A 15245-nucleotide genomic window follows, 5' to 3' on the forward strand; every position below is an offset into this window, starting at 1 on the left:
TACTTAAGAACGTGGCCATGGAACGAATTAAGTTCTTAAGTAGAGGTACCACTGTATTTGTTTAGCAGAGTGATGGCGTTCTAGATAAAACTGTTCTTGCCTCTAGTTGTCTTGGTGTGCAGTGCTCTATAGCAGTGTTTTTCAACCAGTGTGCCACGGCACACTAGTGTGCCGTGAGACATGGTCAAGTGTGCCGCGAAGCTCAGAGAGAGAAAGAAAGCAAGAGAAAGCAAGAGAAAGAGAGAGAGAAAGAAAGAGAAAGAAAGAAAGCAAGAGAGAGAGAAAGAGGGAGGGAAGGAGAGAGAGAGAAAGAGCAAAAAAGAGAGGAAGGAAGAGAAATAAAGAGGAATGGAGAGAGAAAGAAAGAGGAAAGAAGGAAGAGAAAGAGGGAGAGAGAAATAGAGTGAAAGGGAGGAAGAGAGAGAATTTTTTTGTCCAAACTTTTTTAGCCTCTCCGCCCTGCTCAATGTGCCCCAGGGTTTCGTAAATGTAGAAAATGTGCCGCAGCTCAAAAAAGGTTGAAAATTACTGATCTATAGCGACGTTTTGAGGGTAGGAGTTGAAACAATTTGTGTCCAGGATGTGAGGGGTCAGTAAATATTTTCACAGCCCACTTTTTGACTCGTGCAGTATACAGGTCCTCAATGGAAGGCAGGTTGGCAGCAATTGTTTTTTCTGCAGTTCTGATTCTCCTCTGTGTCAGTCCTCTTGGGTTGCAGAACCAAACCAGACAGTTGTAGAAGTGCAAATGACAGACTCAATGATTCCTCTGTAGGGGAAGGGAGGAGAGGAAAAGGGAAGATGAGGAAAGGGGAAGGGAAGGAAGAAAGTCCACAAGTCTTGGAAGTTGCCAAGGTTGGAGACCACTGACCTACAGGTGAAACTTGAAAACATTAGAATATTGTGCAAAAGTTCGTTGATTTCAGTAACGCAACTTAAAAAGCAAAACATAATATATGAGAGATTACATGCAAGGCAAGATAGTTCAAGCTGTGATTTGTCATAATTGTGATGATTATGGGCTACAGCTCATAAAACCCCCAAATCCACCATCTCAGAAAATTAAGAATATTACATGTAATCAATAAAACAAGGATTGACCTCCAAAAATGGGGCATTGCCAAGAGAAAGATGAGAGACATGAGACCGAACAATGAAGAGCTGAAGGCTGCTATTGAAGCATCCTGGTCTTTCATAACATCTCAGCAGGGCCACAGGCTGATAGCATCCATGCCACACTGTATTGAGGCAGTAATTGCTGCAAAAGGAGGCCAAAGTACTGAGTACATATGCATGCTTATACTTTTCAGAGGTCTGATATTGTTCTATATACAATCCTGCACACGCACAGAAGCAAAAATGCACTGAAATCTTACAAAGGGACGTGCACGCAAGAGATTTCAGGGGTTTTTTGGCTTCCGCGCATGCACAGAAGCAAAAAAAACCCCCAAATCTCTCATGCGCACGCCCCGTGAGATTTTGCTGCTGCATGTGCATGCAAAGTAAAAATATGCTGGGGGAGCACACGCATACCCAAGAGAATTGAAGCTGCATGCACAGCGCACCATGTGCTATCGGCGCACTATCCTCTGCTATATCGGTAGCAACCCACTACTGGTACAATCCTTGTTTTATTGATGGCATGTAATAGAAACATAGAAACATAGAAACATAGAAACATAGAAGACTGACGGCAGAAAAAGACCCCATGGTCCATCTAGTCTGCCCTTTTACTATTTCCTGTATTTTATCTTACAATGGATATATGTTTATCCCAGGCATGTTTAAATTCGGTTACTGTGGATTTACCAACCACGTCTGCTGGAAGTTTGTTCCAAGGATCTACTACTCTTTCAGTAAAATAATACTTTCTCATGTTGCCTTTGATCTTTCCCCCAACTAACTTCAGATTGTGTCCCCTTGTTCTTGTGTTCACTTTCCTGTTAAAAACACTTCCCTCCTGAACCCTATTTAACCCTTTAACATATTTAAATGTTTCGATCATGTCCCCCCTTTTCCTTCTGTCTTCCAGACTATACAGATTGAGTTCATTAAGTCTTTCCTGATACGTTTTATACTTCAGACCTTCCACCATTCTTGTAGCCCGTCTTTGGACCCGTTCAATTTTGTCAATATCTTTTTGTAGGTGAGGTCTCCAGAACTGAACACAGTACTCCAAATGTGGTCTCACCAGCGCTCTATATAAGGGGATCACAATCTCCCTCTTCCTGCTTGTTATACCTCTAGCTATGCAGCCAAGCATCCTACTTGCCTTTCCTACTGCCCGACCACACTGCTCACCCATTTTGAGACTATCAGAAATCACTACCCCTAAATCCTTCTCTTCTAAAGTTTTTGCTAACACAGAACTGCCAATGCAATACTCAGATTTAGGATTCCTTTTCCCCAAGTGCATTATTTTACATTTGGAAACATTAAACTGCAGTTTCCATTGCTTTGACCATTTATCTAGTAACGCTAAATCATTTACCATATTACAGACCCCTCCAGGAATATCAACCCTATTGCACACTTTAGAGTCATCGGCAAATAGGCAAACCTTCCCTACCAAACCTTCCCCTATGTCACTCACAAACATATTAAAAAGAATAGGACCCAGAACAGACCCTTGTGGCACACCGCTTGTAACCTCTCTCTGCTCAGAATACTCGCCATTAACAATAACTCTCTGATGTCTATGCTTCAGCCAGCTTGAAATCCACTGAACTATCCAGGGATTAAGTCCAATCTTCACTAATTTATCTATCAGCTCTTTATGTGGAACCGTATCAAAGGCTTTGCTGAAGTCCAGATAGGCAATATCCACGGCACCACCTTGATCCAACACCTTTGTGACATAGTCAAAGAACTCAATGAGATTAGTCTGACACGATAATATTCTAATTTTCTGAGATGGTGGATTTGGAGGTTTCATGAGCTATAATAATCATAATCATCACAATTATGACAAATCACGGCTTGAGCTATCTTGCTTTGCATGTAATGAGTCTCTCTCATATATATTAGTTTCACCTTTTATTTTGTACGCTAACCACCTCCAGGGTTTATTTGCTTATTCAAAGTATGTTTGATTAACTAATTTCCTAACTTTAATATATTCCTGCTGTCCCACTAAATTTAATTTGTGCTTTGGTTCCATTAGTCGTTTATATATATTATCCTCCTTTGGATCTCGTTGGAGTTCATATTCCAAATGTTTAATATGCTGTATTATTTGGTTATGCTCTTGCCATTTGTCCTTGCTTTTCTTTACAGTATAAGTTAATGTAATACCCCTTATGTATGCTTTTAAAGTATCCCATAAATTTTGTGTAGTGGTAGGTTGTTTCTTATTTTCCTTCATGAATAAATCCATTTCCTTATTTATCCTGTAATAATTTGATATTTAAGGTCCATCTCTTAACTCCTTTCTTTTATCATTTTTTTTCATCATTATTATGGGATTGTGGTCTGCCCAGGCATTGGGTGCTATTTCAATTGAATCTATACTTTTTTGATGTTTGCATTATTAATCCAAGCCATATCAATTCTCAAATATGATTGGTGTGGTTCTGTATATTAGCTTCATCTTTTAAATTGCATTACTGAAATACAGTAAATGAACTTTTGCACGATATTCTAATTTTTTGAGTTTCATCTGTAGATGATTGAGAATCTCCATAGACATTTGCTCGCTGCTTGTTGCGTGGGTGTTCCCTCCATGTTCCTGAGTTTTGAGGGGATTTTGTCAGTCAGGTCATCTGAAGAGCATCAGACTGAAGCTCTCCCGCATGCCAACTGGTTTCCATTAAAAGTGTTGGTAATGACCTATAAAGCCCTACATGGCATCGGGCCAGATTTCTTGCAGGACCGCCTTCTGCTGTATGAGTCCCAGCAACAGATTAAGTCCCACAGAGTTGACCTTCTCCAGGTCCCGTCAGCCAGCCAATGTCGCTTGGTGGAGTCAAGGGGAAGAGCCTTCTCTGTGAGGGCCCCAACCCTCTGGAATCAGCTCCCCCCAGATTCGCACCCTCCTTGCCTTCTGTAAATCTTAAGACTCACCTATGTTGCCAGGCTTAGGGCAATTAGTTCTCAGCCCCCTGACTGTTGAAATGAGATATACATTGTATGATTGAACTGGTATGATTGTTTTTAAATGTATTGCATTTTTAGATTGTAATTTAAAATTTAATTAGATTTGCCGTTGTACTGTATTGTTATATGCTGTTAGCCGCTCCAAGTCCTCAGATAAGGGCATACAAATCTAATAAATAAATAAATTTAGCACACACATATACATTGTTATTTTTACCACGCCACGATTTGCAATGGGGTGGGAGAGAAATTGACCCAAGCTACTCCCATTTCAATCATCTCCAGTATTTTGCATGCATGTTGTATTTTGCACACATTATGAAATTTTATAGCTTCCTCATGGCTGAGTGGCGTACATTATGAAAGCCAATTTCCAACACTACAAAAGAATGGTGCCCAGGAAAAAACAAAAGCCCCAACACTCCAAAAAGCCATTTGTGGCACAAAGGGCCCACCGTTCATTCTAGATGCAAACTGGATTGCAATGTTACACATCAATATTTTACATTTTTCTGAATAATTAACGTGAGGACAGTGCCAGGAGCTGGAGGAACGGTCTAGCTCTAAAACGTGGCTCATTTAGAAAAGCCAGGCTCCAGCTGGATATTATACACAAATATGCTGACCTGAGTTATTTACTTGGTTTTGGATTAGCATCTTGTACAAATTTAGCTGTTTTTGTGTGTGTGTATGAATGATGAAAGCTTCACAATCTTGGCAGTTTTCTCATCCCCGATGATCCAAATGATGGCATTTGCAGCTGAGGTTTTTTTTTTTTTAATCCCGAGATCACTTTTCTAGTTATCCATCCAATTAGATTATATTACACAACGAATTACACTTATGTGCTCCAAATGTAAATTTACTATTTTACTTAGCTTATAAAAACAATTTAAAGCAAGAATAAAAATAGATTTAAAAAAAATTAAATCAGGTTTTTAAATTTTAAAAAGGATTTTTAAATTTTTTAATCAAATTTATTTTAATACAGTGCTTTTGGAGTAAAAATCCATCTAAAGGTAGTTTTAAGATACGTCAATAATTTTCATTTATTCAGCATGGAATGGAGCTGTTACATAACATGAGGCTATATCAGTAGAATAGAATAAAATAGAATAGAATAGAATTTTATTGGCCAAGTGTGATTGGACATACAAGGAATTTGCCTTGGTGCAGATGCTCTCAGCATATGTAAAAGAAAGATACATTTGTCAAGAATCATGTGGTACAAGACTTAATGATTGTCATAGGTGTCAAATAAGCAATGAAGAAACAATCAATATTAATAAAAATCGTAGCATACAAGCAACCAGTTACAATTATACAGTCCTAAGTGGGAGGAAAAGGATGATAGGAATGCTGAGAAAAACTGCACAGTGGGTTAGTGGATGCAGTAGTGGGTTCTGAATTAATTTGGTCACCATTAATGGCCAGAAGTGTCCTGAGCAGGTTGGCAGAGCCTCCTGCCATCACTACTGGTTCTAAGAACCGGTTGCAACCCACCACTGAGCTATATATTCTGCAATATTGGGACTGTCAGTGAGTCAGAGGAAGAGCTGTTGCTGGACAGAGATGACAACTACTCTTTAAAAAATATGATTTAAATCGACTTGATTTAAATCAAGCTTTTACATGGTGATTTCAATTGACTTGATCTAAATCAGATTCCACCCTGGTTTAAAGCGAACTCCTACTATGCTGAGCTCCCAAAGTTGCAGATCCCAGCTTATTTAAAACCTAGATTTGGACATAAACTTTTTTTTGCTAAGCCACAGAGGGCAAAATCAAAAGCTATAGTTAATAATAAACCTTGAAGAAAAGTTTTGAAGATTAAAGACTATTGATTGCTAGGCACGTGATAATGGAAAACAAAGGTTCTTTAGCATTTCCCATGGGCAACTTTCATAGCTTTCAAACATCTGGGGTCACATCTGTTATACAGTTAGCCAACATACTGGAAATTTCAGCGTGAAAGCTAAGGAAGAGTTCCGAGGGTTTTTCATGTGAAAATAATAATGGTGAGTGGAAGAACATTTCATGTCAAGTAGTTCTTAATACTTAGTAACCAGTTAGAAAGGCACTGAAAATAAGTAGATAGGACTGTTTTTCATACTTACAACTGTTGTAGCATCCCTGTAGTGGATGCTTGTCAACGGTTTCTTATTTATGACGGTTGCAGCATCCGGCGATTACCTGAATTCCCTTTTTGTGACCTACTGACAAGCGAAGTCCATAGGGAAGCCAGGTCCACTTAACAACCATATTACTAACTTAATAACTCTAGTGATTCATTTAAGAACTGTAGCAGGAAAGGTTGAAAGGGAAAGGGGGGATTTATTTAGAAATCCGTGGCTCAATTGTGGCTGTAAAGTAAGGACTACTTGTCCTGTAGTATCCCCAGTCCTGGTGACTTTTCAGTCACCTGCATTTGCAAGGAACAGTTATATCTGGAGCTGTCAATGGGCATAATCTCCATAAGTGCACAATGTGGAGCTCTCCTCAGTACCAATCTAGGAACAACAGTGATTATTTTAATCTTCGACAAATGTTTTTGGGGGGTTAAGGTTGCAACTAATACATGTAACAGGGGGAAAAATGCAATCTATAATTAGTATCAGAAGTAATTTATTTTGTCCGTTACAATTTTAAAATATTTATATATTACATAACATTTGGACCATTAGAAAGATTGTACAAACAATATTAGCACTAGAAATTAGTGCCAACCCCCCCAACCCCTGCCCCACGAATGCGACTTCAATTGAGCTAATAGAACCAAAACTCTCATCTCCAGTCAAAAGCAATTTGATGATACAGTTAAACATCACATTCAATTCAACATATATACATGATTTGATTAAACAGCATTGGGATAAATTAATTTTTATTTAATTTACAGAAAACTTTTATGTATTTTTCAAAAGATCAACACTCCCCCTATGTAATTAGCTTGACAGATTAGGCTGCTTCATTAGATCCTGATAGTAAGAGGTTCAGTTCCACAAAGGAGGAAAAAGCAAGCACGCAGTAGAAAGGCTGCCCGGAACATTGGCCCATTCATTTGCCTTCTGTAATTCTTGTTTTTGATATATTAAAAGGCTTGTCCTCCGCGTGTGTCAAAATCTAGAAATGCTACATTAGTTAAAACTTACTGTGCATGTATCATATTTGGTCTCACATTCATTTCCAAAAGGATTTCAGGAATTTGAAAATATTATGAAATTATTAAATCGGATGGCTTGAAGGCTGCTATTTCTCTCGTCATTGCCTGAAAATGGACAAGAAAATACATAGCTACAATCAAACAACACTTTAATTAGCTGTGTAACTTTCTTCTACTGTTGAAGTATAGTTTTGAATTGTAGTTTTGTATTGCAGTGGTTTAGTGGGGCAAGCAGTCATTATCTTCTATTGCCCTTCAAGGCCAGATTCCTTTCTTATCTTTTAGCATTAACACTTAGACATATACCGCTTCACAGCCCTCTCTAAGCAATTTACAGAGTCAGCATATTGTCTCCAACAATCTGGGTCCTCATTTTACCAACCTTGGAAAGATGGAAGGCTGAGTCAACCTTGAGCCTATTGAGATTCGATCTGCCAAACTGCTGGCAGCTGAAGGTCAGCGGTTCAAATCTCATCACCGGCTCAAGGTTGACTCAGCCTTCCATCCTTCCGAGGTGGGTAAAATGAGGACCCGGATTGTGGGGGCAATAGCCTGGCTCTGTTAAAAAGTGCTATTGCTAACATGTTGTAAGCCGCCCTGAGTCTAAGGAGAAGGTCGGCATAAAAATCGAATAAATAAATAAATAATAAATAAATTCGTGGCCGTCATTCCAACACTGAATTTCTCTTCAGTTCCCCATCCAGATTAAGGTTCACCTCACATCCCCATGCTCACAAGTGCAATCATGTGGACCAATCCAGTGCAGGGATTCACTGGCATCTTCATTTATTCAGTTGACCTTGGACTCTGCGTAAAGGAATGTGTGGTGGTATCAATCTCTCTCTCTCTGTCTCACCCCTCCTGTTTCCCCATCGCTGCTAACTGTGGCAGGCCAAAGCATCTAACTTCACATAATGACTCTGGGCCTGACACATGCTTCCTCCAAATAAAAAATGACAAACTTGGAATCATATGTCTCAATAAATGCATATGTATAAATTACTCTTGACTTTTTTTTTCTTCAAATGACAGACTATGCACTACAATAGGAGAGCTGCAATAAAATGCAATACAAACATTGGTATCTACTATGAGAGAATACTAGAAATATATATTCACATGCAGACTTAAGTTATCACTAGAACACATTCATGAAAAACACTGTACCTCAATCAATTTGCTTTTGTCATAGTCTCCCCGATGTCGGTAAATACACTGACTGAGTAAGGCATAGAGTTTCTCCAACTGAAGTATAGTATAGTCACCACTTTTCTTAACAACCACATCCAATAATTTCTGTGAAAAACAGATTACTGCTAGTTATTCCTTCAAATAAGACCAAGCAATTATTTAAATCATTTTCTTTACGGGGCTGGTTATACGAGGGTCATCCAGAAAGCCATGCACCACATTTTTTTTCTCAGCTTACATTAATGGTACGAATACGAAACTTTAGGTATGCATTATTTGAATTGTCAGAAGTGCGTGTGTAAATTTTGCATTTCTTCAGACAGATAGCGTAGCTGCAGCAGTATTTTGAAATGGCGTCTGTAAGTGATGTACATTACAAGCAGCATGTCATCAATGAATTTCTCAGTGCAGAGAAAGAAACAGTTGGGAACATTCACAAACATTTGTGTACAGTTTATGGAGAATCTGCAGTTGACAGAAGTACAGTTAGTTGCTGGGCACAGAGGGTGAGGCCATTAGAACAAGGAGCGGTACTGACAGGGCATGTAGAAGAAACATCATTCTTTCTTGTGTGCAAGTTTCATTGTGTTCAATAAATAATTGTTGAAGAAAAAAAAGTGGTGCATTACTTTCTGGGCGATCCTCGTACTTCCATACATACAGATAAGAATTTTCAGTGCCAAAATACTGTACAGTCCCCCACCCGGGCCACAGTTTGGTTTAAATATGAATAAGTATGTGGAGTAATACTTTTTAAAAATACATGTATTTTGAATATAGTAGAAGATAAGTCTATATTGATGAATAAGCAGATCTTGAATTTTTAACCAAAACACCATTAAAAAAATTATTGCTCATGAGAGCCAACTGTCAAAATTAAAACACATGAATATTTGAGAGTAGGCAATGTCCTACATAGAATAACAGGACATTTTAAAAATAAAATAGGTTTTCTTTATGATCTTACAGTGAAGCTATTGGTAAATCTGAGCTATTTTGTCTGTTCACCGTTCTCAAAACTATTTAACTATTTAGCATCTTAATTTGTAACTTCCAAAATATTATTCTGGTTTGAGTACAAATTCATTTCAATTCAATGAGCTGAAAAGTGTCACGCTACAGAAAATACATAGCATAATTTATATTCCATTTATGATTATTACAAACTCTGACCTAATAGCGATGTAATATTTAGCAGATTTAACACTATAAATTATCCAGGGGGAAAAAGACCCATCCATCCCCATGCACACAACAGAAGGCAAGACATTGTGCACTCAGGTATAAACTATATTAAGATACACAAAAGCGAATAATGGAGAAGGAAGACTGTCAATTCAGTAACATGTTCTCTCTAAAACATACATTCAGCTTGCTTTGATCCACAATGAGTGGTGGTGTTTGCTCCGTCAGAATTTCCATGGCTTTCTCGACATTTATGAGGTGCTGCTGCTCGACCTGTGTACGCCTTGCACGGGTCATACGAAGTATACATATATCTAGGATAATAAAAGGAAAACTAGGATTTATTGCCGCTAGAAGATGTAAGGAATATACTGCATAGTAAATGAATTAAGCCTTGTGGTGCTTAGAAGTAATATCTAGTGGTAGAGTTCCTATAGAATAGTTTAGTCTATCTTGTATCCTATAATAATATCACATTTGAAGCCTAACAATATATATGGGTTACATCCAATAATCATTGAGATGATTTATCTTATCTTATTATGGGTGGAAAATATTGAAATATCAGGGTTATATCTTGGCCTACAGGCATCCTAGGGAACCACAAATAGCCATTTGATGACATTGTGATTTTTGGTATTTTTCGGAGTATAAGACACTTTTTATCTCCTAAAAGAGGCTGAAAATGAGGGTGTGGCTTAACTCCAAATGTGACTTTCACTAAACTTTTTTCAGTCCTAACAAGGTGGTAATGAGTGAAGCTTTGCTAGCTTTTCTTTGCCTGTTTTTTCTCCTTGTTTCTCTCTGAAGAGAGAGCTGAAGTATTTTAGGAAGTTTTTTATCCCCAATCAGGGGATAAAAATTATCAAAACCAGCAAATTAATGTGCTGAAGCTGACCAGACTAAGGATTAGTTAGATGAACACCTGGTAGGCAGATAATTTTTCCCTACTTTCCTACCCCAAAATTAAGGTGCGTCTTATACTCCGGAAAATACAATCTATACTTAAAAATAGAGTTTTAGAAAGTCAGCTTTTTAGACCATATGGATCAAGCTTCTGGGGTACATATTGTGATACCATTTCTTAAAACCTTGGCACCAAATCTGCCCACACTATTGCCAAATTTCACTAAAAGAATTCAGAAGTGTTCTACAGTCAACAAATGAGGGTATTAGGGATTCCCAACCAAAAATGCCCTTTTCCTAGAGCAGTATTGGTGAACCTATGGCACAGGTGCCAAATGGCACGCGAGCCATTGCTCTAGCTCAGCTCCAACGTGCATATGTATGCTGGCCAGCTGATTTTTGGCTCATAGTACAGAGGCCCTGGGAGGGCATTTTTGCGTTCCAGAGTCTCTGGGGGGATGAGGGCGTTTTTACCCTCCCCCAGCTCCAGGGAAGCCTTTGGAGCCTGGGGAAGGTGAAACATGAGCCTAATGGGCCTACCAGAAGTTGGGAAACAGGCCGCTTCCAGCCTCCAGAGGGCCTCTGGGGGGCAGGGGAAGCTGTTTTCGCCTCCCCGGGCATTGAATTAGGAGTGTGGGCACTCGTACATATGCAATAGCACACTCCCACACTCTTTCGACACTGGAGGGAAAAAAGGTTCACCATCACTGTCCTAGAGCTTCCTTTTCAATCATTCAGGTATTGATTTCTGTATTAGCAGTTTTTTGGGAAAGGTCTTCTACCTAAGTGGGCCACATGCTGATCATCATATATGCAATAAAAATCACTTCAAAGCAAAAGATTTTAGAATGCTGTTTTTTTTCTTTATCTGCTGTTCTGTCACTACCCCACAAACCAAACATTGATTGTCGCAATGAAATAATCATAATTTCATTGAATGAAGCTAATTAACTTATATTATTAACATTGTTAACTTAGCTGGCAGAATCACCAAAATGGAGAGTGCACTACAATGTTTTAAGAGAATGTGAGGTGGAATGAAACACTATCCCTGAAGCAGACGTCCCCAACCCCATTCATGGACCGGCACATGGTCATGCAAGCAGTGAGCAAAGGCACAAAGCTTCATCTGGCATGTACGGAATCTAGATTACACGTGTGAAACGATCCCCTTATAGCCAGTCAGTGGAGCCAGAAAGGTTGGGGACCACTGCCCTAAATTAAATGTTGACATTTTCCACTCACCATTAGCATCCCTATCTAATGAATGCTCTGCTGCATCACCATTACATCCTTTTTTTGGTTCTGAAAGTTCAGCATCTTTGTTGCTCTTCTCAAATTTACATTTAGCATCTTTGTGAATGGCTGGTGGCTCATTTTCAGCATCAGATATACTGGTATACTGCTCTGAAGGCACAGCGTCATCCAGAGACGTCTGTGTCATTTCAACTTCAGTCTGCTCCATACTGGAGTTATTATTTTCCATACATTCTTCTCCGTCACTCTCTGCTTCATCTGGCTCTTCTCCTGGAGCTTTGTTCTCCTTATTGAAGTGCAAAATCTTTTTCCGCTTAGCTAGGTTGCCCAGGCACCATCGACTCTTCCTTCTTAGTCTTTTCTTTGATAATGCTACATTAAAAACAAACAAATTGACTATTTTTTTCCTTCTCTTAAGATTAACAAATTGAGAATAAGTTTGGGGGAATAATATAGGAAACCCCCATGTTATTTATATTACTACAGATTAAAAAAAATCTGCATCTGAATTTGCACATAAAAAGTCTATTTGCCTTCTCTGCTGTATTAATTTAAACAGTTTGATATAACTGTAAGAAGCTAGACCTGAATCTGAACATCTTCCTCGTCTGGGAAAAAAATGTAGATATTGTTTATTTATTTATTTATTATATTTGTATGCCACCCCTCTCCGAGGACTCAGGGCGGTTTACAGCATTTAATATGACAGTAAAATAAAAGACAAATGTAATTTAATTAAAACTACAAACCTAAAATCCCAATATTTAAAAAAAAAACAATCATACCCATTCAGATCTCAATGAATGCATCACATTCATTGGCCAGGGGACCAAGACCTAATTGCCCCAAGCCTGGGGACATAGGTGAGTCTTAAGACTCTTGCGGCAGGCGAGGAGGGAGGGGGCAGTGCAAATCTCTGGGAGGAGCTGATTCGAGAAGGCCGTGGCCCCCACATAGAAAGAAGGCTCTTAAATAACCTTAGATAAAGGTTTAGATAACGATTCATATCTTTCAAAGATATATAGTAGTGGCATGCTTTATAGGTGTCATTTCTAGGGTTAGCATATGACTACAAAGACATTTTTAATGAAATATATTTTAAAGAGAATTTGGAAGAAGGGTAAAATAAGAAACAAACAACAGACAGACACCCTGTCTTCTTGAAAGCACCTCAAACTATAGTTTCTAGTTTCCTATTCATTTTTATGCATTTTTCAAAGAAAATATGAAGAATTATGTGCTTACAACACTACCAATACTGTAATAGTGCAAGAAAGCAGAAAATTCATTTAAAAATTCTTAAAACAGAACTTTAAAAATTCTCCATCCCATTGCTTGAAATATTTTCTTGTCCCTCTCCAGAAAAGTTGAAATCCAGATATAGATTCCTTCTTTGTGTTACAACAGCGTTGGAAACATTTTCCCCACACAAAAGTGCTACACCTATTAGAGCAGTTAAATTCCAATATAAGCACATTCCAACCAAAACATTCATTTCTAATACACAAATTGATTTTCAGAACAAAATGGCATAACAGATGGAAAAATACAGGCTGTTATGTTAATGTTTTCATTCCTGAATATCAACGCCATCATCAAGGTGACCGCAACTAATTATTGTGAAAGGGCTGTGCAATGTCGCTATTTTACAACTGCCAGAAGAATACTACGCGTTAGCTATTGCTGTAGCAGCTGCTTGCAAAACTCTTTTGCAGCTTGGAAGTCCCTTGACCTTTCCTTGACTGAATAACCAAGCATTGTGTCAGAATAAGTAATTGAAGAAAGGCTGCAACTGTCACTTTGAGGTCTAAGGAGAGCTAGTCTTTTGCCATGAGATCTTAGCAGGGGGGGAGACTGGGGTTGATGCCCCCCCCCCCCGGGAATATGACATCCAACACAAAGAAAACAGATTTTAACAGCAAATCATGGCTTGATTATTGTAACGTGCTCTACATGGGGCTACCCTTGAAATGTGTTTGGAGACTTCAACTAGTCCAGAATGCAGCCACGCACCTAGGTATACCCACATCACACCAATTCTCCGTGAGCTGCACTGGCTTCCAATCCATGTCTGGACACAATTCAAGGTGTTGGTTATCACCTATAAAGCCCTACATGGCTTAGGACCAGACTATCTTCAGGACCGTCTTCTGCCGCATAGCTCCCAGCGATCGATTAGAGCCCACAGGATTGGCCTTCTCTGGGTCCCACCGGCTAAGCAGTGTCGGTTGGCAAGGCTGTGGGGGAGGGCCTTCTCTATGGCGACACCGGCTCTCTGGAATTAACTACCACCTGAGATCTGTACTGCCCCCACCCTACTGGCTTTCCAGAAAGCTTTAAAAGACCTGGCTCTGCCAGCAGGCCTGGGGCCCTTGATCACATGATACAGCTCCAGATCTGGCCACAAGAAGATTGTATTATTTTATTAATTGGGTTTTAAATTGTTTTTAAATTGTCTTTTTTAGATGTTGTACACCATCCAGAGTCCTTCGGAAGTTGGACGGCATATAGATTAATTAAACAAACAAACAAATAAGCAAACAAGCCTGTAAGGAACTTTTACATTCTCTAAAAGAACCAGATACATTCCATATACATTCAGCAGATACATTCTGCTTCTTAGTTTTTTAGTTTAAGATCAGGTGTATACAGGTAGTCCTCAACTTACAACAGTTCATTTAGTGACCTTTCAACATTACAACAGCACTGAAAAAAGTGACTTCTGAACATTTTCTTTGGAGAGAGGCAGCATAAAAATCCAATACATTTTCCCACACTTATGACCATTGCAGCATCCCCAAGGTCATGTGCATCAAATTTCAGATGCTTGGCAACTGATTCATATTTATGATGGCTGTAGTGTCCCAGTCAGGTGATCTCCTTTTGCGACCTTCTGACAAGCAAGTCCATCTTGGGATGCCAATATTTGCTTAACGATCATATAACTGTGGCAAGAAAAGTTGTAAAATGGGTATCTGTCTCACTTTGCAACAGAAATTATGGGCTCAATTGTGGTCATAAATCAAGGACTACCTGCACATTTTCAAAGAATATAAAGATTTAAGAAATGGGTGTTTTTTGGGAGGAAGCACAACCTACCAGCAACCAAATATTCATGCAGAATAAAATGCTTATAGGGTGAAAGAACTTTAAAAGTTTAAGGGTCAATTTCCTTTCTCAAATTATTCACATGGCAAAAAGACAGCCTTTCAAGAAAGAAACCAGAAAAAAGCAATCCAGTAACAATTTTTGTTGTCGTTTGCAATGTGACTAAATAGTAAAATGATTCCAGAATGGCATCAGTAAGGTATGAGTAGATGTGGGTGATAAAAAACATTCACACATCCTCTAGTTACAGGTTAAGAAACCAGAAGAAGAATGATCCATTAAATTAATGATTAGTAAAAATAGACAGTAAGAGAAAATTCAAGCACGCCCATTCTTGGAT

General features: G+C 38.8%; 1 protein-coding gene across 4 annotated transcripts in view; it reads right to left on the reverse strand.

Annotated features, from left to right (window-relative positions):
* Positions 1-6703: 6703 nt before the first annotated feature.
* The window catches only part of ATAD2 (ATPase family AAA domain containing 2), a 46002-nt gene continuing 37460 nt past the window's right edge, over positions 6704-15245 (reverse strand). For all 4 annotated transcript variants that reach the window (XM_070748258.1, XM_070748257.1, XM_070748256.1 and 1 more), the window contains exons 25-28: positions 11786-12169; positions 9815-9948; positions 8426-8554; positions 6704-7363 (exon numbers count right to left, since the gene is read on the reverse strand). In XM_070748258.1, the coding sequence (XP_070604359.1) occupies positions 7310-7363; positions 8426-8554; positions 9815-9948; positions 11786-12169 (701 nt within the window). In that variant the 3' untranslated portion in view covers positions 6704-7309. The remainder of the gene's footprint in view (positions 7364-8425; positions 8555-9814; positions 9949-11785; positions 12170-15245) is intronic.

The sequence above is a fragment of the Erythrolamprus reginae genome, chromosome 3 (assembly GCF_031021105.1).
Source record: "Erythrolamprus reginae isolate rEryReg1 chromosome 3, rEryReg1.hap1, whole genome shotgun sequence".
Classification (NCBI taxonomy): Eukaryota; Metazoa; Chordata; class Lepidosauria; order Squamata; family Dipsadidae; genus Erythrolamprus; species Erythrolamprus reginae.